Source organism: Cyanistes caeruleus, chromosome 13, assembly GCF_971803275.1.
Source record: "Cyanistes caeruleus chromosome 13, bCyaCae1.hap1.1, whole genome shotgun sequence".
NCBI classification, from domain to species: Eukaryota; Metazoa; Chordata; class Aves; order Passeriformes; family Paridae; genus Cyanistes; species Cyanistes caeruleus.
In genome coordinates this window covers 9,984,038-10,011,197 of record NC_141713.1, presented here as the reverse complement: position 1 = coordinate 10,011,197, position 27,160 = coordinate 9,984,038, and the positions used below count along the sequence as shown (strand labels likewise).

At 40.7% G+C, this 27,160-nt stretch overlaps 2 protein-coding genes across 22 annotated transcripts in view; one reads left to right on the top strand and one right to left on the bottom strand.

The window, feature by feature from the left end:
* Positions 1-6,668, bottom strand: part of USP8 (ubiquitin specific peptidase 8) — a 54,354-nt gene extending 47,686 nt beyond the window's left edge. For 6 of the 12 annotated variants that reach the window (XR_015276049.1, XR_015276047.1, XM_086849895.1 and 3 more), the window contains exon 1: positions 2,463-2,928. The gene's annotated coding sequence lies outside the window, so the exon portion shown is untranslated. Of the gene's footprint in view, positions 1-195; positions 285-1,682; positions 2,343-2,462; positions 2,929-6,473 lie in introns of those variants that run through there. The other 6 variants (XR_015276048.1, XM_086849891.1, XM_086849894.1 and 3 more) reach the window with 4 other exon arrangements.
* On the top strand, positions 2,596-26,208 carry GABPB1 (GA binding protein transcription factor subunit beta 1). Of its 10 annotated transcripts, none has more exons than XR_015276050.1 (10): positions 6,201-6,376; positions 12,849-12,956; positions 13,737-13,904; positions 14,340-14,534; positions 15,620-15,731; positions 16,111-16,224; positions 17,932-18,117; positions 19,393-19,508; positions 23,139-23,293; positions 24,422-26,208. XR_015276050.1 is itself a non-coding variant. In XM_086849924.1 (10 exons), exons 3-10 carry the CDS (start codon positions 12,849-12,851, stop codon positions 24,572-24,574), a joined length of 1,152 nt encoding a protein of 383 aa, XP_086706050.1. In that variant the 5' UTR covers positions 6,457-6,500; positions 12,354-12,488; the 3' UTR covers positions 24,575-26,208. The 10 variants fall into 10 exon arrangements, 9 of the variants coding, with proteins under 9 accessions (XP_023789719.1, XP_086706052.1, XP_023789721.1 ...); XM_086849924.1 differs by lacking the exons at positions 6,201-6,376; positions 23,139-23,293 and adding exons at positions 6,457-6,500; positions 12,354-12,488; XM_023933951.2 differs by lacking the exons at positions 6,201-6,376; positions 23,139-23,293 and adding an exon at positions 2,596-3,211.
* The last annotated feature ends 952 nt before the right edge of the window (positions 26,209-27,160 follow it).

Below are 27,160 nucleotides of genomic sequence, written 5' to 3'. Positions count from 1 at the left end.
AAGGGCAGATATTCTGGAACATCATCTATACAAATGCAGAACTAGTAAATAAAAGCCAGCTTGGAGCTTTGACCTGAAACAAAAATTGTCTTTCTACATTTTCTTGTGGTCACTAAGTTATAACTGCAGGTCTTTAAACAGCCATGCAAGCTCACTGCTGAACTTTTATTTTCTGATTAAAATAAATTTCTATACCTTTTTTTAAAAAATTAGCTTCTAACCACAGTATCTGATGAATGAGGTATTACTCTGACCTCCCGTGGCACCACAATTCACACATTTTGCTGCAGTGAAATGAGAAAGAATGGATAAAGAATAACACTTTCTAAACTTTTAAAAAAATCAAATTCTCAACCACACAATCAAAATACACAAAGCATATGTCATTAGTGAGATTTCAGTTGCAGTTTCTAAGTCATTTTTCTATATAGAATCTTAATTTTGGATCCGTAACTAACATTTTCAGGTTTATGCATTACAGATCCCTTAACTGGATTTTCGTTACTACAGACTGACCACTGTTGTCTGCCAGTTGACTACTCAGTCTTGGCTCTTAAGGACCCTTAAAACCTCTTAAGCTTCTACTAAATTTTAAGATACGCTTTACCTCAATTTTTCCTCATATTCAAATGAACATGACTTATTTCCTTCATTTTTAAGCAAGCTTTGGGAAGACTATGGCTTCAGAGTCCAAATCAGCTCTTTCACTGATAAATACTGCCACCTGAATTTGAACACAGTTTTTTTGCAGATATCAGATTCCTAACTGGCCTAGTCTCAGGGGAGGAATCCAGCAAAATCCTAGCTGCACAAATACAGTTTGGAACTAGTCAACATAAAAGAAAACCACATCATAAAACTGCAAATACAAGGGACGGAAGAAGCTGAATAGCTAAGCCTACTATTAGTCAATGCTGTGAGGAAGGAGAAACAACCTATTTCAGCTTTGTCAACTTTTTTCTTAAAAATTAAGATCAAACTCAAAACCTGGGACCTTTGCTACCCCTGGCTGAAGTATTATCTCTGGCTCCTTTTTCATGAGTGCTGAAAACCAGGCCAATATCCCAAAAGTATAAGTCATGCTTGTATGTTTATGGGCATTTAACATACTTAGAATGGATAGTTTTACCCTGACAGGGAAACATACCTGTTGGTAGCAGGTTTTTCAACATCTAATTATCATGCCAGTTTTACTAAGGATATGAGTAAGCTTTAAGTGGAATGACTACAGAAAGAACAATGCATAGAAGCAGTTACACTGCAAGCAGTGCACACACTAACACATTGTGAAATACAGGTACAAGTACTGTGCATTACCAATTCAGGTATGTAATAAAGTATTATCCATTTACTTTTGTCTCTAGCATTTGAAAAAATAAGAAATTGATTTGTCATGAGCATTAAGTTACTCAGTTTTCTCAGAATTTTTACTGTCTGCGCTTAGTACACAAGAGCTGGTTTTGTTAGGATTATCATTGTGAGTCTAGAGACTGAGAATTTTACTATGATTGAACTACACAATCAGCATATTTAGTTCTGTGAGTCCTCTAGCTCTCTTCCAGGCTCTGGTATTGTTAGTACTACAGGCCTTGGTCCTGTAATTTAATGTACATAGGACGATTATAACCATTGAGTCTTCTTATGGCAAGCTCATGATGCTCACGGAGTACCCAAACTCTCACCATTCTTCTGGTTGCCACCAGTCACCAGAGCAGCAACACATCACGGGTCTCTCCCCGGCCTCGCACCCTGCTGAAACCTGCCAAGCCTCGCAACGACTCTCTCCACACAGAGAACCCTTTGACAGACAACCATCCAACAGCTTCAGTGACACCGAGAGGAAAGAAAGACACTAGGAAGTTTTTTTAAAATAAATACACTAGATTTTCTGCAGGAAGTTTGAAAGTTATTCTAAGCAAAACCACAAATAGTTCCACTTCTAATTTAAATAAACGAACATTTGCAAGGTACGCCTTGCAGAGGTGATAAGAAGCCGAGGAGGTGACAGAGAGGCAGAAAACTCCTTCAAGTTTCTAGCGGGCGGTCAATAGCGCTGCGGCGGCCCGGCCGGGCTGTGGCAATCTCCATGACACCGCAGCTCGCCGGCCGCAGGAGTGCGGCACTCTGGGAAGCGCCGCTTCCCTGCCATCTTCCTCCGGCCGCTCTCGGCCTCGGCGGCGGCTCCCCGGCCCCGCTCGCTCCGCACCCTGGCCGGGCTGGGGGACTGCGGGCTGCCCAAGGTCACATCGCCGGCTCTCCGCCGGGCCAGGCCCGATTCTCCCCGCGCGGCCCGGACCGGCTCCCCCGTCGTCCGCAGCCCCTCGAGGGCCGCTCCCCCGCACGGCGGGGCTGGGCCCGGGGATCCCTCCAAGGGCGCCCGCCCCTCCCGTCACTGCCAGAGTCCCCCTGCCCCGCAGGCCTCGCTCCCCACCGGCCCAGAGCCGCCCCGGCCGCGCACTCACCGCCGCGGGGACTCGCTGCCTCCGCCCGCCGGCCCGGGGCAGGCCCATGTCCGAGCGCGGCTGCCGAGAAGACGCTACGCGGCCATGGCTGCTAGGGCGGAACTCAGCGGCGTTCCTCCTTCCCTGCTTCCCTCCCTCCTGCCGGGCCTCCGCTCCCCGCGGGGGCGGGGACTGTCACGGCCCTATCCGTGCCGCGGGGCCGGCTCGGGCCGCGGGGGGTGCGGGCAGGTTCTGGCTCTGACGGTGTCTTGCGGGCCCTGTGGGGCGCGGAGCGCTGGGTCGGGCGGGGAACGCAGACCCACACCCGCCGTGGAGCTGCCTCGAAGCAGGGGTGGCTCTGGGGGCGGTGTGAGGGGAGGGAGACGCGGGTGACCTCGGCCCGAGAGCAGCCGCCGGCCCTGCGTGTGAGGCCGAGGTTACCTGCCGTGCCCTGCCAGCCTCCGTGGGCTGCTGCCCCGCCGCGCCTGGCTCCTCGTCTCAGGACCAGATTTGTTACCTTGGCCAAGCCACTAAGATCGGGCTCTGGGGTCTGTCACATTTTGTAGGGCATCCCAGCATTTGTATGGAGTGTTAAACTTCTTCACTGCAGTGTGCAACCTGGTGTGGGAAGGCGAGACGCCTCTCTATAAAATATCCTATTTTTAGTCTGGAGAAAACTGGATTGAGGGGACACTCCAAGTTTTTCTGTTAATGACAATGTTTTCTGTGCACCTTGTGTTACTACAAGCATCGTACCTCAGGGATGGCAGGTATGTGTGGACGTACAGGTATGGTCATGCTGGGAGAAGGGGAGAGGCTGGTGGTGTCATGGAGATCTTACACAAATCGAGGAGATACTCTGTGCTGCCACAATCCTGGACTGTCCCCTAACTCTGTTGGCGGGTGAGGGGATTCAACAACTGAATTTCAACCTGGTGCTCAGTTTTGCCAGTGGAAATGTCTTGTGAACTGCAGCAGTTTCTGTCAGTGACTTTAGTAAACAGGGAGGTCTTGGAGCCTAAATAGGGAAGTTTAGGTAACATGGAGATGCCCGTCTTCATGTAGTCTTCCAAAATACTTGATTCCTTGCCCAGGAAGCTGAACTGTATCAGAGCATCTAGTGGTACAGTAACGTTGGTTGGTACTGGGCACGTGAAAGGCTCAGACAATTTCTCCATCTGTAGTTCTCAGTGTGCGTGAGTGATCAGGCATGTGAAAGGTTCTAGGAGAAATGAGAAGAGTTCTGACTTCTATATTGCACAGAAAGGTCAATACCAAAGTAAGTTGATAGATTCCAACAACTCCAAGCTGAACTGAACATTAATAACACCACACTCATGAAAGTGCCTTTTTCAGACCTGCTCTATGTGTTTTAGCCAGGGTGGGTGATAGCAGAAAGTTATGACAAGATGGAAGGATAAGTCCACTGATGTCAGAGCTTGGGATGTGTACAAATTAATGTTGACTCTCATACTCAGTGCTGTCAAAACTGGACTCAGAGAACCCCTTTTATTGTTTCTCTTATATGAAAAAACTGTGTGATACAATCTTTGGTCTTACTTGTATGGACTAACCCCAGCCATGTATAGAAAAGTGTTGGGGAGGAGCTGCCTGTGCAATTAGCTTTACCCCACTCCAGAGCTTGTTAAAACATGCTAATGTTGATTACATTATAACATGCTGTGGTTGCCTCGGGTTAGAACACATTTTCCTATCAGCACGTATGTTCATGTGCAGCAGTATTATATAAATAATTTTAAACAGTAAAAATTGGTGTGCTTTTTAGTTGAATGTATTAGATTATTTAGCTGAAAAAAATATTACATTTTCTAAAGTGGGGTAAAATATAAACCAGGTACTTTATAGATGTGAAATGTGCTCTGAGTTGCCTACATCAGACATCCAATGTCTCTCTCTTACATGTAGTTTTGGTGAATCCTTTAAAAAAACCAGACATGATTAGTTCGTGATAATAATGAAAACTGATATACAGTGCTAATGGACTAAATGCAGATGGCATTCTTCACCTCTATGAAAGATTGTCATTAATATGGAAAGTTTGGCTTTCTGTAGGACTGCTGCTAATACCACAAAGTCTTCCTGTTTATTGGCACATGCCTGTGAGGACACCGTAACATTTTCTGTGTCTACTGCTACTGCGTAAATGAGAAGCTGTAACGTGACATACTAAATCCTTGTTGAGAGACACAGGCACTTGCCAACAACGAACGAGAAATGTGCTGATGGTTGGATTTAAGGTTTCTATGCCCTGGGTGACCAGTGGCAGCCCCGAGGTGTTTGGATTTGTTCTCTAGTGCCGCCTTCTGGCTGAGCACGCCCACAAGAACCAGTCCACAGGTGACAGCATAGGAAGAAACGATTACTCCTTGGAATGGTGTTATTTGTATTTTGTAGAAAGCTGCACTAGGTAGGTTAAAGGCAAATAATAATGGCTCTGTAAACAATGTTATTACCGGTATTCCTTTTATTATCTAGTCGATATTATAATCTCCAAAATAGACTGGAATTTTGTCATTGGTATGTTTTCCTGAAGGATGACAATTATGAGATCCAAGCTTCATAGCAGATGTATGACTTGGAACAGCTTTGGAGAGAATGTGAGCACAACCATTTTACACATGGTTGAAACAAAACTGGGAGAGAAATGTTTTGGGGCCTGGGCTGTCAGGTTCAGCACCAGCCTGGGGATGAAGGTTATGCCTCTGAAAGAGCAGCAATGACTGAAGACTATTTTGGAGCCATCATCCTATCAAATCCTATCTCTATGATCCCAAAGCATAGCTTCCCCCATATTTGCAACTTGTGAGGTCACACCTTGAGTACTGAATCCAGTTCTCAGACTCTTAAAAAAAGAAGGACATTTTGGGGCTGGAGCAGGTTCAGAGAAGGGCAGTGAAACTGCTGAGGGGCCTGGAACGCAAGTCCTGTGAGTAGCAGCTGAGGGAGCTGGGGGTTCAGCTTGGAAGAGGCCTAGGGGTGGCTTTATTGCTTTTACAACTCCCAGATACGACGTTGTGGCCACGTGGGAGGGAGTTGGTCTCTCCCAGGTAACCATTTCAAGAACAAGAGGACACAGCTTTGAGTTACGCCAGGAAAGGCTTAGGTGGGACACTAAGAATTTCTTCACAGAGAGTGATTAGCATTGGAACGGGCTGTCCAGGGAGGCGCTGCAGTCAGTGTCCCTGGGGGTGTTGAAGGAGACCGGACCTGGCACTCAGTGCCATGTTCTAAACTGACACCGTGGCGTTGGGTCACACGTTGGAGTCTCATGAGCTCTGAGGCTTTCTTCAAATGATTCCGTGATTATCACTAAAGCCTCGCCTCAGACAAGCAAGGTAGCTTAGTCCATGCTCCAACAGTGCTCCCTCACCTGGGAATACAAGCAGAGCCCCAGCAGCCAAGAGGCGGGAAACGCAAGCCCTGCCACCCTGTGGCACAGAGTAACCCGGGATAGCGACCCCTGTTCTTATTCCATTAGCTGCCTCTAGGGAGGCCACGGGGGCCCGCCGAGAGCGCGGGGCCGGCCCTGCCCCCGCCGGGCGGGCAGCGGGACGGAACATGGCGGGGCCCCTCCAGCCCGCGCTTCCCCGCCTTTCCCCGCGGCGGCGCGCATGCGCGCTGTGCGGCGGCGAGGCCGTATCCCTCCGCGCGCCCCTTTTCCCTCGATGTCTGTGTTAATAAGGTAATTCCCGCGCCCATGGTAAGTGCCGGGCGCCCCTCCGCGCCCGCCCGGGGCGCCCCGCGCCGCCTCGCGCCCGCCCGCGCGCCCGCGGCGGGGCAGAGCCGCGCGGAGCCGCGCCACTCCCCTCCGCCCGCCGTGTCCCTCCGCCGGGCGCGGCGCGGACTCTCGTGTGGGGCTCTCGGCCTGCGGAGCCCCGGGTCGGTGCGGCGGCGGCGGCCGGGCCGGCAGCACGGTAAGGGCCCGTCCCCGCGCCCCGTCTCTCCCTCACCCCCCCCGGGCCGGCCAAGCTTTTCCAGGTCAGTCTGCGTCTTTGTATAGGGCCCTGTTACCGGATGTGGAAGTTGATCTCTTCGCTGGTAAAAAATAATTCCACTTCCCCCGGAACCCGGCGCCGCGGCTCCCTCCGCAGCGCCCAGCCCAGCCAGGATTTCCTGTCGGGGAGAGCGGGCGGCCGGCCGGCCTTCCGGGGACCCCGCCGCGCGGGGGGCGCGGGCAGCGCGCTGGGCCTCGGCGGCGGCCTGGGCGGCCCGCGGGGCGCGGGCGAGCGCGACGCGCCCGGCGAGGGACCCGGGAGCTGAGGGGCAGAGCGGGGCTCGTCTCGTCTCGCGGGTTTCTCTGCCGGGCAGCGCGGTGTGGGCCGCGTGGGCACGGTCCCGAGCCCCGCGTGGGCCGGGGGGTGGTGGGGCCGCGGCCCGGGCCCCTGAGGCGGCGGGGCTGCGTGCGCGAGCTTGGCGCCAAAGGTGCCCTGGGGAGAGGCGGCTCGGGCGGGAAGGGAGCGGTTTCCCCTCCGCAGTGCCCCTCACCCGGAGTCTGTAACTCTTGCTTTGGACTCTTAATAAAGCGTATGATGGGAGCATAAAAGTGCGATATGATATGTTAGTGCGGATTGTCGTCTGGTTTTTTTTTCGGCTTTCCTCAAATAGTCGAAGTAGTTTCCGTTGATGGGACACTGGTGGCACGGCGGTGAAATCCCCTGTAGGAAGTCGTCTGTGGTAGTTCTTAAGGCATTTGTGCATTTTCCTGTATCCTGCTTACTAAGGTGGCTTTGATTTAACGGCAAATGCTTCACAATAAAGTGTTCTCAGAGTTGTGAATGCACACTCTGTAATTTTTCAGCCTATTTTAAGTTATTCGTTACATGTGAGCTATTAGGTGAGCTATTAGTAAGACTGTGCAGTTAGCTGAGTTTTGTATGCACACAGATATTTGTAAGAGAACCTAAGTGTGCCATGTGAGTAAGGTTAAGGGTATATTTGGCAGATCAGCATACACTAAATAGAGCCTCTTGTTCGTGACCCACTTTCTTTGCTGAAAACACTTTGTTTTCTAGTTGGATTTTTTTTTTTAGGCCTGTTTGCTAGACAGAAACTGTCGAGGAAGATTCCTCATGATAAAACGGATGTTGTAGGTAGGAGGTGGATGGTTTTTATTTGATGGTATTTTCAAGCTTAATCAACCTGAGAGCCTCCAAAGACTGTGGTACAGTTAAAAGGCTACATCACAAGCCCTTGGATTCTTCATGCCAATCACAGCCACTGCAAATTAATCTTTTTTAGTATCTAATGCCAAATTTATTTGTGAAAACTCTGAAGTTTGTTGGCAGTGCCAGTCTAAATCTTGGTGTCATCACCCTTGTTGCATAATAACACTCTTTAGATGTTACAGATCATGGCCAAATCTGTGCTCTCCTTTGTAAGAACAGACTTTTCTGCAGTTTCTGTTATTTGAGTTCATTGTTGATTGGTGCTTATTTAAGTTAATGTGTGAGCCTTATAGGAGGACATACCTGCATTATTAACAGGCCTGGCTGTCTTTGCTCTAAGCTATTCAACAATGTTTGCTTTTCTCAGATCAGGTATTTTTCATCTGATGCCTGTCTGACATGAAGGTCATGTTGCTGTTCAAGCAATCTATAGAGAATGTAGTTACAACAGTCAGAGGAAAGCTGAAAGCAGTGGAATTAAAGCTGACTGCAATTAATGTATTAGTGCAATTTTCACTATCAGTAGAAATGTGGATAGTCTGAGCCTATGATATTTGTATTAAGATTTGAAGCATCGCTTGTGAAATCATTGTTGAAAGATGTTTGGTTCACGTAGGAAACCAAACAGGGACTTTTTGAGTTTATCCCATGTAAGTTGCTATAATCACTGCTAATTGATATGTACGCTAAAATGATGCCAAAGTGTTCAAGTGATGCTAACTACTCTGTGCTGTACTTCAGAATGTTATTGACCTTGGTATGGACATGCACATAAAATTTGCTAGAAATGGCTATTCTGTATTTCTCGCAATACTGTGAGATGCTGAAATCAGTAGGATGGTAGCATTTGTGAAGGTCAGGTCTGGTGAAGTAGGTTAAATTGTTTTTTTCTTAAGTAGTGGAAAGAAAAAGATACTCTGAAAGGACATTCTTTTTCCAGATGTAATGAATGAGATATGATGGGTATCCAGCCATCTTCTAAGTACAACTCTGCCATCTGTCATTTGAGCAGAGAAAAGTGTTAAATGAGCCTTTAATGGAACTTTGTGATTGCAAATCCTTATCAGAGATATGGTGTGTACTGATTTGGGTACCTTTGATAAGTTGCACTGCTGCAGTCCATGCTCCTCTAGAGTAAGGATGTCCCTTTTGGGAATGCACCTTGGGATGAATGCTGGGCTGGGAGCTCTCCATGTTGGCAGATGTTCTGTAACAGCTGTTTTGTGCCTGTTGATGTTGACCGGCTGATGCTCAGCACTGCAGTGATAGAAAAGGAATGGAACAGATCTGGGTTCTGGGGGCAGGACATCAGTCTGAGAGATGCTGCAACATTTTAAGCCAAAATTAATTTTAATTTGGACTGCAGACTCTGCTGCTCTGTTGTCTGTAGACTGTCGTGTGGCAGCCCAGGCGTCCCAAGTTGCCGGGCTTTTTAGCTCCACTTGCTTCCCAAGCCTATTTCACACACAGTTCCACATAAACTCTTGTTGAGTGCTATTCTATACCCCTCTGGTGTGATCTTCAGAGTTTTTTATAGTGTATAAAAACCTAAATCTAAGATGGATGTGAAAAGTAGTATAATTTTCTTTTGAACATAAGTATAATAGCAATAATAATTTGATGTTATTTTAAATTACCAGTTAATTGTGGCATCTGGCTAAATGATACTGTGCAGAATACATTCAGTAATGTGGAAGTTCAGGAGTTGATTAATCCAGAGAAATCTAAACCCAGCAGAAGCTCTTCCCTATTTACTCAGTTGTAGACAAAGTCCTCTCTTGACACAATTGTGTAGGAGCTCTTAGAAGTCTGAAAACATTATCACATTGCCATAAGAATAATTCCAACAGTCTCAAGTCTTTATTTTAGAGCCAGTGATGTTTTTATTCTCTGAAAAGGTCCTCATGTAAAGTGTTACACAGCTGTCATGCTAGCTGAGCTTGATGGAAATGACACAGTGAGGAGAACCCTCTAACACTGTTCAGCAGAGTTGATTTTAACACTGTGGAGTAGCAGCAGAGTGCTCTTTGAAATAGCAATCTCATTTCAGTTTTAAATGTATTATTGTATCTTGCTTGTGATAGTATCACTGCACTATTGTAGTGTTACTGAGTGATTTTGAGAGAGCAGCTGGAAAGGTTTTCTGGAATGGGAGGCTGTGACTCTGCAGACCCTTCTCACTATGTCCCAGTGCTGTGGGTGAGTATAGGGGAAGTTTGGTATGTTGTTACTTAGGGGTTTCTCACAGTACTGGTCCTTGGAATGGACTGCCAAGTGGAAATCAGCTCTTCAGAAATTTTGTCAGTGCTAGTATTAATTGGTTTAAAGTGACTAAATGTGTATTAGTTTTGGTGGAAATGCCTCTTCGTTTGCTGCTGTTAGTGCATTAGTGACATATAATGGGATTTTTGTTATTTTAGTTGAACAGTGGAATTTTGCTAGGTTTTTTTCTTTTTTCCACTAGAGGGCCCAAGCATGCTTCCAAGTACCCCATGAGAACTGAAACTTAATTCATTTCTCTTTTAACTGAAATTAAAGTTCTATATTATGAAGTATATACCAACCTGTGTGATGATTTATGCTTGTTTAAAATACAAACACTTTATATCAAGTGTTGGTTAATGTAAGGAATATGCAGTAATGAAAGGCTTTTTTTTCCTTGATTAGAACATTTTTTTATCAATTGTAGTATAAAGCTATCTAGTTTTGCATTGAGAAGAGGACTGGTGTGCTTTCATTGACTGTGCTCCACCGTAGTTTAGGGAGTTCAGGGGGACTCTGAAAAGGTGTTGATGGAATTTTGTCCCTAACATATCCTGGGAGTGAAACTGGCATTTTGCAGGCCACCATAATTGATTTTTTTTGGGGGGATGGCTTGACTTTTGCTGCCTAGGGTTTTCATAACAACTTTACAGTTAATTTCAGTCGTGTATAGATGTGGGAAGTGGGTTCTGAATAAGTTGTTAAATGTACAGACTAATTCGCCTGTTTCAGTTTAAAAGGCATCAAATATAAGCTTGTTATCATGAGTGTCTTTTTGGTTAGTGGGGGAAGATGGGTATGCACTGAAGACAGCTCTTCTGTGAGGGTAGTTAGACACTGGAATGAGGCTGAAGAAGTGGTAGGACGTTCATCCATCCAGAGTGACATTCAAAACTTAACAGGACTGAGCCCTGGGCCAGCTCTGACTGGAATATTGAACTAGGTGACCTTGAGAGGTCCCCTTCAGCCTTAATTATTCTGCAATTCCAAAATGAGATTTTATTAATTCTTTTGCTCTACTGCTGTTTAAACCAAAAATAAATATAAGGATAATGGATAGTTGTCTTTCTGAGCTAGTTGTAACACAAGTATTTTGAATTAAGTTCCAGCTTTCCTTTGCTTCTGAGGGCCTTGATGTGGGGGTGTTAGACCACCAGAAAAAGGAAGGGTGTCTGTGAGCGCTCTGAGCGTACTTTTCCTCCTTAACTTGCAGTCCTCACTGGGGGAAAAAAAAGCCATGCAAAGGGAATGCTCTATCCCTTCATTTCACTGCTGTACTTGCCAAGTGCCATCTCTTGTCTTATGTTTGGTATTGTTACTTCTAATGGCTCTCTTTAACAGGTGTGACAGATTTTCTCTTACTCCATTCCTTAGGATCTTTCCTAGATTTTCTCTTTTGCTCTTTTTGGAACAGAGGCAGCAGTTATTCCTTCCTCTGCATCTGTGTTCCTTTTTTCTTTCCTTTTCCCATTGTCAGTATTTGTTCTTTCCTGCCGCCTTCCTGCTTCTCTTCCCTTTTCTGGCTGGAAACAAATCAATGTGTTCACATGTACCAGAAGGATGGACATAAATGGAGTGTTTTGGTGACAGGGATATTGCTGCCTGCAGTCAGTTCTGTAGACAGAGGTAATCTGCTTGAGTTCACAGCCCTACCGATACGTGTTCATTACTGCATTTGCAGTATTTTGGTCTCCTTTATAGTTTCTTCCTAAGCCAACAGCTTTCAGTTTATTGAGCAATGTGCCAGTGGAGCCAGGTACAGAGAAATTTCTAAAGATACTGTTTTTGTAATAGAGTTGTGTGTTTAATAGGATTTCTTTCCTGGACTGGTACACTCTTCCTACACTTTGTGTAGGACATTGGCTGCATGGCCTCATAACTGCTGTTATTAGCAATACAGGCTTAACTTTGTTTGTGACTGGAAACTAAATTGATGAAAGCAATTCCATTTTTAGTGTCCTGGTAGTGGAAAACATAGCTATAGGTATACTAAAATATTAGTAGTAGTGTATTTTGGTTAGTATCATAAGTTATGGTTTAGTTCTAGTTTTTTTACCAAACAAATTTGTTAGCAATTGTGAAATGGGATGAGTTTAAAAATTGTGTTTCTAGCAAATCTTTGATGCAAGAGAAACAGTTGTAATTTGTCTCCATATATTATTGCAAGTATTATATGGAACCTTGGTGTAAAAAGGGTTCCAATCATGATGTGATGGATTTTCAGCTAATATCTCAGTCATGTGTCAAAATTTTGCACTTCACACGGTTTTAGTACTTGTAGACAGTTAAAGCAGGTAGTAATAATTGTTTTCAGGCAAAGATTTCATGTATCTGTTGTATGTAGTACAATAATGTGCTTTTTGTGACATTTTGCATCTAGGGGTACAGAAATTATATTTTAGGGTGAGCAAAAATAGTGATGGACATGATATCAGAACGGTGTTGTGTTTCATACTTAGTGCAGGTACATAGTAGTACCTCCTAAATACATGTGGGCATTTTGGATAAGTGGATGTAGTGCCTTCGGGTGCATGGCGTAGCAACCATGATGTGGTACCATTTGAAAACTGGATAAAGCTGCAGAAGGTTACAGTGTCAGGTGAGAGCTTTGAAACCACCTTCTGCTGTAAGAAATGTGTATCAGTTTAAATTTTGTTTAAATTTTTGTTTTAAATTTTCAGTTTAAATTTTGTTTAACTTTACAGCTACAGTGGTTACAGCATTGTAATACTGAAATCTTTGTATCAGTTCTGTTTAGCGGGCAAAAGTAATTCTAAATCAAACTGCTTATTGCAATCAGTTAAGCTTGTTCTCATGGCTAAAATACCAGCTCTAGTTTCTGAACTTTTCAGAGTACTTAAAAAATAATAATTTAAAAAAAAGAAAGGCAATATGTATGTATTTAAAATAGTGTTAACATTATTATTTTCTCTTTATATTCCTGTATGTTCTTCACTAGATGTCACTAGTAGATTTGGGAAAGAAACTTTTAGAAGCTGCACGAGCAGGTCAAGATGATGAAGTTCGCATTTTGATGGCAAATGGAGCACCTTTTACCACAGACTGGGTAATGAAAACTTTTGCAGTGGAGAAAGTAAATCATCTTAGCTTCCTTGAAAAAAGAAATACTATTCTTACAATTTAGCATTTATACTACAGTTCTTGGAATTCTGCATTCACATCATCTAATAGCTAATTCAAAATTAAAATTCTCTGTTTCTTCATATGACCTCCTACTGATTTTAGTAACAGACTGTAAATGAGCTCATTCTGGTGAATTTCAAGATGAACTTTGGAATGGTTAATGGGAAAAAGCAGCAATCATCTTCCTAATTATTGTATTTATGCCTTTAGTATAGTAAGAGGTGTGAAAAATGCAAACAGTCCTAACTACCTAATATGTGCAGGTGAGAGTTCCCTGATATAGGGGTACTGAGTTGTCTTTTGGAGATGCTGATTTTTAATAGGCTGTGGAGAGACGTCAGGAACCCAAAATTCCTATGGCATTTAAAAGCTCTTAAGGGCTTTAATCTGCTTAGTGACCTAACTTTCCAATTAACTCTGTTTTGAGCAGGAGATTGGACTTAATTGACTTCCAGAGGTCCCTGTTGACCAACACTAAAAATGGGGTTAGGCCCCTTAAAATGTTACACATCAAAAATGCAGATAAAACAGTAAAAAGAAAGCGACAACAGATTTTCCTCTCCCTTTCATACTCTGTAACAGCCTCAACAGCTTCTCTGCTTGGGACTGCAAGGGAAAATGGTTTAGAAGTGGTGGCTTGACATCAAAAAGAAATATATGTAGTGACATCTGTTAGATCTGGATATTTTGTGTTCCATTACAGTTGGGAACATCTCCGCTTCATCTAGCAGCACAGTACGGACACTACTCCACCACAGAGGTGTTGCTGCGAGCAGGTGTGAGTCGGGATGCCAGAACCAAAGTGGACAGAACTCCATTACACATGGCAGCGTCAGAAGGCCATGCCAGCATAGTAGAAGTCTTACTTAAGGTAGGAATCACTGAAACAAGTCTGAAGTGGGGTTATTGCAATGGTTTATGATCATATATATAAATATATATATATATATATTGAATTTACACAAATAATTAAACTGTGTGCATTGGGAGCTTTGTTTTCCAATTGAACTGCAATTTATTTTACATTAAAATCATCGTGATTTCAGGTGAATTATTTACTGCTGTTTCAAAATAAGAATACTCCCTAATTTGATACTGTGTTTAGTATTAGATTCTAGAAGTAAGATATGCTTTAGGTAAATAATGTACTTGGTAGACAGATTGGATAACTTTTAATAAATACGTAAATATAAGGTAACAGGGCATTACTCATGGAGACAGACGATTTTGGGATTCATTCTGTGACTAGCATTATTTAATTCAGATATTTCTGTTGAAGTAATTTATGCAATGATCTTGTTTGTAGCATGGTGCTGATGTCAATGCGAAGGACATGCTCAAAATGACTGCACTTCACTGGGCTACTGAACATCACCACCAAGAAGTTGTAGAACTCTTGATAAAGTATGGAGCGGATGTTCACGCTCAGAGTAAATTTTGCAAAACGGCATTAGATATTGCAGTAGACAATGGAAATGAAGACATTGCAGAAATATTACAGGTAACTTTAATTTCCTCATGTTGAGGGAACTTAGAGCAAAGTACTTGATTACACATCATAAACTAAGCTTTTACTGTAGCAGCTGTGACACCATATATTGATAATGCCAGACTCCAGTCTAGTTCATTAGATGAAATGAGATTATTGTTAGTAAACATTACTTAGTTAAAAATATTTTCACCACCTAAAATGTCAAGGATAAGTTTTTTATTTTCTCAAATTTGGGGGATGTAATACACAGGGATAGATGGACTCTTTACAATAGAGGTGTAAAAAAATAACTCCCTTCTCTGACAGTATATTTTGACTATCTGCTAGTGTTCAGTTTGCTTCATATATGGATATTAATTTCCTAACAGTTGGAATGCAGACAGGAGAGAAGAGATGCCGAGTTTTAGAAAAGTTTTAGAAAAGCTAGGATTGAATTGTTGGAGAATTGATCATAATAGATAATTCCATGAAAATATGTGCTCACTGTTCAATAGTGTTGTTAAAGGTAAATCAAGTGATAAGGCTTACTGAAAGAACAATATAAAGCAAATGAAAAATATTATGCCACTGTATAAATCTATAGCCTCCCTATGTCATTAAATGTCTGAACTTTTGGTGTGTGCCTTTAGGCTTGTCCTGATTACAGAAAGGGTGTAGTAAACAGAAGTTAGTAATAATTCATAGAAAGACAAAAAGACTGCCACATACATTTCATGGCAATTGCAAAGCTGTCAGAACAGCTTTTCATGACATGTATCTGCCCCAGCAGTCTTGATTCTTCAGACTTCTCTTTTAGATAAGTGAGCTTGCATATCTGCAAAAGGGCCTTGTCTTCTTTGTTTACAATAACTGGCAGGGCAAAGTGGTGGTGTGCTTTAAACTCTTTCACTCTAACAGACCCCATCTTAAGATTTCAACCAAAAAAAAGTTTCTTATGTACTTGGAGATATGACACGATGTATGTGTATTGCGTAAGTGTAATGAGGGAGATGCTCCTTGTTTGTGTGAAGCATGCAAGAATTCTAGCTCTTACACAAGGTCAGTAACTCCTTTATACCTGCAGTGGGAATGATGTTGTTACCTTTGTGTCCCAGATTGCAATGCAGAACCAAATCAATACAAATCCTGAGAGCCCGGACACTGTGACGATACACGCAGCCACACCGCAGTTCATCATTGGACCTGGAGGGGTGGTGAACCTAACAGGTCTGGTATCTTCTGCAAATACATCCACTAGAACAGGTGTTTAGGTGCCTAAGGGATAGCTACTGGGATTTTATACTTTCACTGATTTTCACCATTTAGTGAAAAGATTTGAGGAAAAACAGCAGTAAGAATAGTTACCATATTCCTCATCAGTATTTTTGTGTGTTGTAAGTATGTACATACCTAAAACAACAATCTTCACAGACATAAATTATCAGAAGTTCTATTTGCTTAACAAACTTCACTTCAGAATAGCACTTCAGTTCAGCAGAATGCTGCTGAAAATGGAGTGTTTGCTAGAAGTTTCAGTGCAATAAAAATAGAAAAAGGAACTTTGCTGGTTTTAAATTTATCAGCTAATTTTTCTTCATCCTTCTAGATGAAACAGGAGTGTCTGCTGTACAGTTTGGAAATTCATCAACATCAGTATTAGCTACGTTGGCAGCTTTAGCAGAAGCATCAGCTCCGCTGTCTAATTCTTCAGAAACACCAGGTTAGAAAGCTAAGTAATTTAAACTAATTTAATAAATTTCAAGTACATCAGGTTTCCTTCAGTGCATGAAGTAGTCTGCTAAATAATGATTCTATGGGTATAGATACAGAAGGAGAACAAGGAAGCAATAATGACCATATTTATGGGGCTATTTTTCTTTTTATATAGAATAGCTTCTGTTTAGACCAAATCTTCCATTTTCTTTCAAGGTTTGAAGAAGTTCTAGCAAAAACTCGAAATAAAACCCAACACTGAATTTGATGCTGAAAGATCAGAGCTGTTTGCCACATCACCTAGTATTGGCACTTGCAATTTGACTTTCTTGTGACAGTGGTCTTTCTTATTGCTAAGCCTGTACTTGGAAGCCAAATCAAGTTCAGTACACCACCACTTAGTCATGTGGGAGTCGCTGTTTTGGTTTCCTGAATAAACACTGTGAATATTTAAGCAGTGTTATAGGACAGTAATCTCTAAACATAAAGATCTTCAGAAGATGATGTCTGCAGTCATTATTTCAACTACAGGATGATTTTTCTGTGTATGTTATACTGTAATTAACTTAAAAGATGAAAGCTTCAGAGTTTTATCTGCCTTCTGTCATCTTGAACATCACAACACAGTCTATAGGGTTTTAATTTCATCTCTGTAGACAGAGAGCACTCTATTGTCTGTTATTTAAATCAAAGGCTTTGCTTTTACCCTGACAAATTGAAAATAAAATACAGAGCTAGTGTTCTTGAATTTCCTTGATAGTGCTACCAGTGATCTAGCTCTTTGTCTCAGCATCTTGTTGTTTTAAAAAAGGAAGGATGGTAGCACAATACCCGATTTGCAGCATACACTGCACGCTGGGGTATGTGCTGAAGTTCTGAACTCAGGCTTTCCGTGTCCTACCTTCATTTGTAGAAGTGATACAGAACTGTGAGAGTTCACTGCTTTATACTCATTATTGAATCATGAATTTGAAATGGATAGTTGAACTGGAATTTTTCACTTTTACCTATAGAATTATATACATACAAGATTTGTTTTACTGCTTAAGCTTTATCTTTCTTCTCCAAAGGTGTAAAAATGTCAGCTGTGCAGAACTTTGTTTCTTTAGTCTTGTTTCATACTTTGTATAAGAAATAAAGTTGTTGTGTTTGAAGTGTTCATGGAGTATTCATGGAGTACAGACCAAACTTTTAAGATTTTCTAGGGGTCCTTTAGTCTGTTACCATCTTGAAGACCATTATATTAAGTAGAGAAATCTGGGCTGGGTCCTGAGGTACAGTGGCAAGGCATTGGTTGAGAAGTAGCTTCAAGGTAGTATTTCAAGTTTAATTTTGTTTTATTCTGCTATTAGTGTAACTTAGTCCAGTTTGTTTGCAATGCAAAAGTTCTTTTTGTTCTTAAAAGCAGCTCCTTAAAAGCAGCAGTTCTTGCTGACTTGTTAGCACTGAACCCAAAGCATCAGTTTTGAGTGGGGTGTATTAATATTGTTATTGAGAGAGGATAGTGTTGCATGTATATGTCAAAATGCGAGTGCTTTATGTTGGCCTGATGAAAAACTCTGTTTAAAATATAATACATAGTGAAGTATCCATCAGGGGGGTCAGGTTTTGAAAGCCATGGAAGAAATTTTTTCTCAGCTCTACCAAAATGCATTTGAAATCATAAAAGCTTCATTTATAAATTGACTCAATTCCTTTACTAATCTGTTGCTAGTTGTGGCCACAGAAGAAGTTGTGACTGCAGAATCTGTGGATGGGGCCATTCAGCAAGTGGTCAGTTCTGGAGGTCAGCAGGTTATTACCATAGTTACGGACGGCATTCAGCTGGGTAACCTGCATTCCATTCCGACCAGTGGGATAGGGCAACCCATCATTGTGACCATGCCAGATGGGCAGCAAGGTGAGTGCACACTTGTATGATTCCAGCCTGAGGAACTGTTTCAGCTGCAGTAATGACTTCTTAGGTGCAAATAACTTGGATCATTTTGTGTGCCTCTGTGAATTCTTACATTAGAGAAGGCTCAGACACAAGCCTCTGCAGTTCAGTGGTTTAATACATCAGCTGAGCCTCTTCTTTAGGAGAGAGAATAGAAGAGATAATAAACTATGGAGAAGATGTGGGACATTAAAGAGAAAAGTGATAACTACTTGCTTTGCCTTCAGTAAGTTTGGTTTTTGCAAACTCGTTACAAAAAATAGAGGATGGAGTAAAACAAGAACCTTCTAATTCTTATACTGTTGCCTTGCTGGAAGTACTGTGGGGAGGTGAGGCTTGGGTTTTGAAATCTGATGCTTGAAGCAATGTGTGAAAGTCCCATTGAGTGTCAATACACTGACACACTGACCTGATGAATGTCAGGTCTTACATGCCTGAAGTTTTAGAGCAGCACTAGACAGAACAAGTGAAACTAGAGTGGCACAACTTTTTTTTTTTTTTTTTGGCTATGTGTACTTTGTAGAAGCTGCTAGTGTGATAAATCGTACTTCGTGATGTGTATGCTTTGGGTGGTTTCTTTTAAAGATGCTCTGCCACTATTTATATAAAAATGATCCCTTCTCTGGTTTCTTAGTGAGGACTCCCACTGTGAAGCTTGAAGAGTTGTACACAGGAGGCAAATTATTTGGTCTGCCTGAACTAGTACACCTTGTTACCATTATGAGTGAGTGGGTGTAGATAGTAACTGAGGTGACAGGTTTATTTGTCAGATGTTGAATTAGAATTAGAGTATGACGTTTCTGAGAACCCTACTTTTCTTATTTACGGCTCATAACTACTGGATTTTTACATTACTTAAGGTGTATTAATCAAAACAAAAGCAAGATTTGTATTTAGTATTTATTTAAGAAACACTATATAAATGATCTGCTACAGAAGTTAGAGTTGACTTTGCTGCAGTTCTCTGCCATGTTGATGTACTCTGTGAAAAATGGCAGTGATACTCCAGAGCTTAATTACTGTGGACCTCAATAATGAGGAATTTTAAGGTTCTTTAGTAGCATACAAGCAATTAAAGTTTTTAGTAGATTTTCACTGAGCTTATCGTGCACTTTATTATATAGATGTGTTTCCACAAGCAAAAGTATCTGCTAATAAAATTACTTAAATAATGCAAGTTCTATATAGTGCAAACATTGTTTGAAGTAAATGTATTTACATGTACAAATACGTTTTCAGTGTTAACAGTTCCAGCAACAGACATTGCTGAAGAAACTGTAATAAGTGAAGAACCGCCAGTGAAGAGACAGTGCATTGAGATTGTTGAAAATCGCGTGGAGTCTGCAGAAATAGAAGTAAGGAGTATATTACATGATCTGTGTTGAACAGTGTTCAGGACTGAGTATCTGGTTGTGGTTTTTGTATTGTTCAGGAGGTTAATTTCTGTGTTACCACAGAATGAAGTGTGTGAAACATTTAACTTGTTCAGTCTCTCCTGTAACTGAAATTCATCTTTTACAAAGTTGTAAAAAGAAAATAGGAGGGCTGTTTGCTTGATCCTGTGGTCATGCATGTAAAAGCAACATGAATAAGTATATGAGAACATTTTTTTTGTTTTTTTTCTTGAAGATCACTAGCTGGTTTTTAAAACTGGGTGCTGATACATTATCAAGTGACTTGACCCTTTCCAGTAGGAGTGAATGAGAGCGCTGTACCCTCATCTTTCTGTTACAGCCACATGCTTCTGATTGTGAGATCATTTTTAGCAATGTTTCCTTTCCATTCATGGTATCTAGATAACAGCTGATGGAAGTGTGAAACAGTAAGATTCTGTGTTTGTTAATTTTTATCTATGTGGCATCCCCCACATTTTTTTTAATTCCGAAGCAGTTTATTATTACACAACTTTGCATCATTCTTTTTTTTTAAAACTATACTGCAAAAGACCTAAAAATGTTGAGAGCGGTTTCCTTTTTATACGACAAATGGATGTAGCTGTTCAATTTAAAATTGTAGCTTTTTTTATACTAGCCACAAAAGGTCAACCATCTCATTCCTTTTGCTGTTGCTTCTAAGTGTGCTGACCAGTTTTGGTCAAAAGTTTATGAAAATTGCTATCTGCTTTGTCTAGACTGTAAGTTCTCATTTTGTCAACCCCATGATACTTCATTTATCAAAGGTTGTATTCTCCAACTTCTGTTCATATTATCAAATTGTGCCTAATTGAATACTTTGTGTTGTACAGTATGTGCTATATGTTATCCATGTCTAATAACAGTAATTATCACCTCTCATCATTTGCCTTCCATGTCCCTAAGTTGTTGCATCAAATACTTCTGGCCTTTGCAGCTTTGTGGTCATTACAGATTATCCTGACAGTTGAAATTTTCTTGCTGCATTTTTAAAAATGTATGACTGTTACAATAAAAGCATTTCTTTTGTTCACACTTTAAAAAATCTGCCTGAATTATTCATAAAGGAAATTATATTTCCTTAAGTATTTTAGTAATTCTGTTAAATGAATTTTTAAAAAATCCAGATTGGTTAAGGGATAAATTGACCTGTTCCTAATTACAGATAATTGGTATAACAATACCAGTAATTCTTTTAAGGGGCTTACCAGATTTATTTATATATCTTAAACCTATTTCTCAAATATTGAGAGATGGTTTAGATGAGTTACTTGGTCTGTTACTTTTAAGTGGGAGTTTTGATGACTTTCTTGTCCCTGCCTGTCCAGCTGGAAATGCACATGCAGACCTCTGCCTCTGTGTGAAGGCCAGTTGATTGTAGGGGCCTTGTTGTGGTTCACAGGGGAATGGTGCTACCTTACTTTAGTAGCAGTGGCATTAAAGAAGTGCACACAGAGTTGGTTCACTTCAAATTTCTTCATCACAGACAACAGTAGCTATTTAAATTTGGAGAGAGTGGAACCCCTCCCCTCATCAAAATATTTTAAAAATATTTTAGAATGTGGAAATACTTAGAATATTTTACTAATATTATTCTGATAATAATAAAGGAAATACTTTAGAATGAAGAAAACACTTATTGTTTGTTTTCTTTGCCTCATGCTAATTCATTCCTTTATTTTATTATAGAGTTCATTCAAGGCTGAATACTTTTTTCAGCTGTTTTAAGTTCATAGTGTGTGAATATTTTACTGTAGTTTGAGAGTTTTTGTAGTTGAAAATCCTCCCATCCATCTGAGGTGACAAACTTCCCTGTTGAAAGGATTGTTGAAAGTATTGTGGAACAACTAAAGCTGTACTGGTGTTTTTAAATTTTCTATTTTGGGTCTGTAGAGTTTAAACATTTCAGCTCATTTTCCTAAGCAGTTTGATATTTTAAACACAGCAAGGCAGCAAAAAAACCCTGTCACACAGATACTCTGTTTTTCATTTTCATGCATAATTCATTAACATATAGTGGTCTTTATTTTCATTCTTTAATTTGACTGTTTCTCCCATGTTACATGTTTGAAAGGTGACATGCATTAGAACCAGGACAATTATTTGATTAGACTAAAAAATAATCATAATTGTAGACTAATTATATTCATGGATTCATATCCTGTGTCCTTGTGTTGTTTAAAAGAGTGGTTGCTTATTTAAGTTTCAGGTTGTTCCCATTGTCAATGGAAAGTTACATGTAATGAAGAAAATTCCCTGGTAAAATGGAAGATTTCTTTAGAGCACTGACCATCCTCTAATTTGATTTTTATCTGGGTAGGGGATACAAAAGGACTGCAGATCTCTAGAACACTTCTGGTTGTGTTCTAAAGAATGTCCCAAGAACACTTTCTGGGTTCGATTAAATTTGTAGATGAGACAGTCCTCCCTATGCTAGATGTCAGAGTTAGAGAACCAGTTTTGACCATTGAGTCCACAGAAGATATGTGTTGCTCCTCCAGAAGCTTTGGGTTCTTTCCACTGCCTAGTCACACATAATAGTTGGTTTCATCTCCTTAACTCATTCTGCTTGCTGGGGCTGTGACAGTCTGAAAACTACACCTGTTAGCAGCTGGACTAATCTATGTGCTTTGAATTGCTAGTCTGTCTAGTAGATCCTGGTTTTAGCTTCTGGCCATGCCATGGAGACTTGGGTTTTTTCCCTTTTTTTCTTGCCCTTTCCTTAATGTGTTGTACTACTTTTGGGTACTCAGCTCTAGTTCTCTTTTCTGTGGGAACTACTCTTAAAATGTTTTTCAAGAACCTCCCCACCTCCAAATGTTTGCAGTGTGTGCACACTCCACATTCCATCCCCAAATGTTTGCACACATTCCATAGCAGTGATAGCCCCTCACTGTTTGTAATGCACCACAGGACTTCTTGCCAGTGAACTGCCAATGGTTCTTATTTCTCTGCAGGCCAGTAGAGTGAGCAGCTTTGCTTCTCAATAGTATTAGGTTTTTCATAGGACAGATAATACCTAGCTCAGTACATCCCAGCCATCAAAAAGGAAGGGCTGCTTTCTACATGTGGAAGGATCAACTATTTTGACTAATTCCCTGGGAATTGTCTTGTGGCTGTGTTCATCAATCCATGAGGCTGTTTTACATAAGCTGTTTTGTCCCCTCATACTACAAAGATAACTTTTGGAAATAGCAGTACATTTTGGCTGGGCTGGTGCTGGAGGATTGTTGGTGTGGTTCAGATGCTCTGAGCTGTAGGCTCTGCTGTTCATTTGGCATCTGTCAGTCTAGTTGCTACATGCGCTGACCATCCATAAAATTGCCCTAAAAGCAAAATCCAAATTTTCCGAGGTGGAAGCTGAACTTCCTTTTCAAATAAATAAGCAAAATAAGATGAGTTCTCATTTTATCAGCATATGCTCCAAATGAGGTGAACCCTAGCCTGCTGTCTTGAGCTCTTAAAGCCCCTTGGAAAATCAAGTTGCACTTACTGGAGTTTGTTCTGTATTCTGCCTAGTCTCTTTATAACCTGTTAATAACATGTCCTTCACCTGTTGCTTTTGCTGTTCAGGTGCTGCTGTTAGCAATGATCTGACCACCTCTGTCATTGTTCTTCAGCACATTCAGCTGACACGTGACTGCTAAATGTGACTGTGACAAGTACTGAGAGCAGTAGCAAGTAGAAGGGAGGCAGAGTATTTTGTATTTTTCTGACCATGAGAATATGTGAGTGTATCAGAGATGAAGAATAGGGATGCTCTTATGGGAGTGTGGGGGGCTGAAACTTCTAACAGCTGTTAGAGGTATTAAATGGGAATGTGATACTGAACTGCTGGGATGGGAATATGATGAAAAGACAACTTGTTTTCACTGGACCTCAGTTTTTTGATAAGTTGTTTTTCTGGGAGATGGTTTGTTTCTCTGGCAACCTTCCTTACTGTTCCTACTTAACAGCTACAGTGGAAAGAATGATTTTAAATCCAATACTACCTTACTCATAAAAGTATGACGCACTTCAATGAAATGGTATTTGATTGAATATGTGATCAAAACAAAACTATTTCCCAAGCAAATTGCTTTTTCAGTTGGGCTCAGAGCAACATCAGACAAAATGACAGTACCTACATCACTGGAGATAGAAATGCATTCTCCTTAGTTCCTAAGGCAGCTTCAGAGGAAGTGGCATTTCTCATATCATCTTGCTTGGAAACCATTTTATATCCACCCTCAACAAGCTTCTATGCAGGATTTCTGCAGTTACTTAAGGATTTCTGTACTAGCTGCTTTTAAAAGGAAAAAAGTTTATCTGGCTAATTGCCTGTTAATTCATAGAGATATGGTGTCCTTGGGGATATGATTTGACCTCTGGATTTCAGTGTTAATCCCTGTTTAGAAACAGGTTTACGCTTTGTTCCGTGGGCAGCTGACACTCTCCAGTGCAGATGGCTGATAGGTAACGATTTGTCATTTTTACTGTCTTGATTAGAAATACAAAAGCAAGGGACAAGCCTTTTAGATTGAATGACTGGAGAAATGTTAACATATTCTGTTAGTATTTAATCACTGCACTTCCACTTTTTTCATATAGCTCTTTTTTGGTGAAGTACCTTTGTAGCTCAGTAGACTTGGGTTTACTGTCTCCACACTTGTAGCCCTGTGTGGGGAGCTGGCTGGTTGATAATTGGGGTCTAATTTGCACAGCAGCATTCATACATCGGGTTTGCCCGAGTAAGAACTGAACAGCTTCTCCATGATACCCTAAAACTTGAACTGCATGTAAAGGAAAAGTGTTTGCCATTTTAGCTTGTATTTGGTACTTATTTGACAAAATATTGCTGGTTCTGTTTCTAATAGGAAAGAGAAACTCTTCAGAAACAGCTGGATGAAGCAAACAGAGAAGCACAAAAATATCGTCAGCAGCTTCTAAAGAAGGAACAAGAAGCAGAGGCTTATCGGCAGAAGTTGGAGGCAATGAACCGCCTCCAGACTAATAAAGAAGCTGTTTAATAAAAAATGAACACACTGCAAAGCCTGTTACTTTCAAAAACCTGCAGTACAATCTTGAACTGTACACTATATAGGTACAGCCATGGGATTTCATGATAGAGAAGATGCTACAAGTTGATAACTGGACTTAAGCCGTGAGCTCTGATTAATTTCTTGTAACATAAAAACTCTGAATTTAGAAATTGTGAAAAGTATTTAAAATTAAATACTGTAAATAGTTGGTTTTTTTACAGTTTCAAAATGAGTTGATAAATCTTTTTGAAGGGATCCAGAAACATGAAAAGCCAATGTTTTTGTGAAATTTTTGATTTTAGTATGAATCTAACTTCTGAAAAACAGAACAGTTTTAAGGGTGATGTTGATTTAAGCTGACAATTTGAAATTTGATTATGTGACAAAATGAATTAACAGTTATTTCTACACGATAACAACTCAACTTCTCTGAATAAGACATTTCCACGTGGAAATCTTTGTACAGCTTTAAGTAGTTGTCTCAGATTCTCTGAAAACCATTTTTGGTTGGTTTTTTTTTATTTTAGGTGGTGAAATTTTTATATTTAATTTCAGATATATCCAAGTAGATTTACATGTATATGAAGCTAATATTTTTTAAACTTTTCAGTTTGTACATATGCTGCATGTTTTTATAATTTCTACACATACATCTTGCATAGGTATTTTTCAGCAAAGATGAGAAAAATTATGAGAAAAATGTTTAGCCTATAGGTCATTTGAAGTAAGCTAGCAGCCAGTTTTATTGTGGATGGTATATTTCTTGGAAGAATGTAATTTGTAATTAAGAAGAACAAAAAAGTATCTTAATTTACATATTAAGAGGCAAAATTTGGTAGTGGAGGTGTTAAAACTTCCCTTTGTTTGTCTTACAATTTTCCTGTACAAATATTTTAAAGTTCAGAAATAAATAGAAAAGAACATCTCCACTGGAACACAAATAGTAGCTATTTTAGAATAACCCTGTTGATCTCTTCCCCAATAGCCTTGAAATTACTTCAGTGATGCATTTTTTTTAATGGACTTTTGCATTTTAATTACTCAATTGGACAAGTAATTTTTTATGTTAGAGTGATGCTCTTCCTACCCGGCATCATTGTTCCTCACTGTGATACTGTGTTTGTGTGTGTCTGTGCAGTGATCTATTATGCTTAAAATTTATATGGCACGTTACATCTTCAGAGCATTGTAAAATCTTTTAAACAGCCCTTACTGCACTGCCTGAGGCAGGTAAGTGAGTGTTATTGTCTCAGTTTTATAACTGGTTCAAGTGCAACATGAGGGAGTGTTAAATGACTGGCTTAACACCACATGCACCTGTAGTCACCTGGGAATGGATCTCAGGAGTTCCTGGCTTCTAGTCCTGTGCTTAGACTGAGCTGCCTTAAGATTGTTCAGTGCTGTGTTACATTAAATTTTGAACTACTGTGCAGATCCGTTTTTTGTAAGATAAAACTATTTGTGCTTTGCTTTGTCGTTCCATGTTCACTGCTTTTATGGAATTGTTTATATAAACTTAAGCAAAAAGTCTGGTTTATCTATACTGTACACGGAAAAATTACCCTTAAAACTGTACTCTGGCCTACTTTTTCTATTTTACAATTAAATATCTTTTCCACATATATATAGTGTAGAATCAATTCAATTGGTTTGTGTGTGAATGAGAAGGTCAAAGCTGTTCTGTGTTAGGCATCTGGAAAAACATGAAAAAACAGTTTTGGGTATAGAATGGCCTTAAATGGTAGGTGGGAGGAATGGGGAAAAAATTGCATTGTACTGTACAAAAACTTTGTCAAACTGGTCAAAATTTGACATGGGTTTATAGATTTGGGGGTTAGGAAACATTCTAAATATCTTCCTATTATTGTATGTTTGGTAAATTTGATTTTGATTCACAAATTCGATCTAAAAATAATCAAAATATAAAATCAGGAAATCTATGGTGGTGGGTTTTGGAAGAATTATTTTCAAGGACAGCATCATGTTAGTACTGGGACTTGAAGCAAACCTTGTGCAATGGTTAACTGGAAATTGCTCTATTTTAGGGATTTTTTTCCAGGAACTATCCATTATGTCAGTAGCAGATTGAGGAACCAGTTAGCCAAGGGAAATGTGCTTCTTAGGCATTGCTCCAATTAATTATTTTTTCGATCAAAATAATGTTTGTGTCTTCACATCCCACAAATTTAACAACAGTGTAATCTCTGATTTCTTAATAATGATAAGAGTGGCAGTGTTTGAGTAGTGATAGTGGCAACGTTCACATCCAAGTGGAGAGTTTCCCACGGTTGTGACAGCAGATGTTGGCAGCAAACAATGAAATGAACCTTTTCTATTCACTCTGTTTCCTGTGAGCAAATATTCTATTCCTCATTGTCCATAACAAAACCCTTCTGAGTGCAGTGTAGCTGTTACAAAACTGTATTTATCACCAGCAATATTTACCCTACCTGTAATCTGTTATCAGCTATTTTATTTTAGTTCCGAATGGGACCTGCTGTTTGTTCTCTTCTGCACAGAACAAAAGATCAACCCAATGAATCCGTCACCTTTGAGCTAAAATGTAGGGTATAT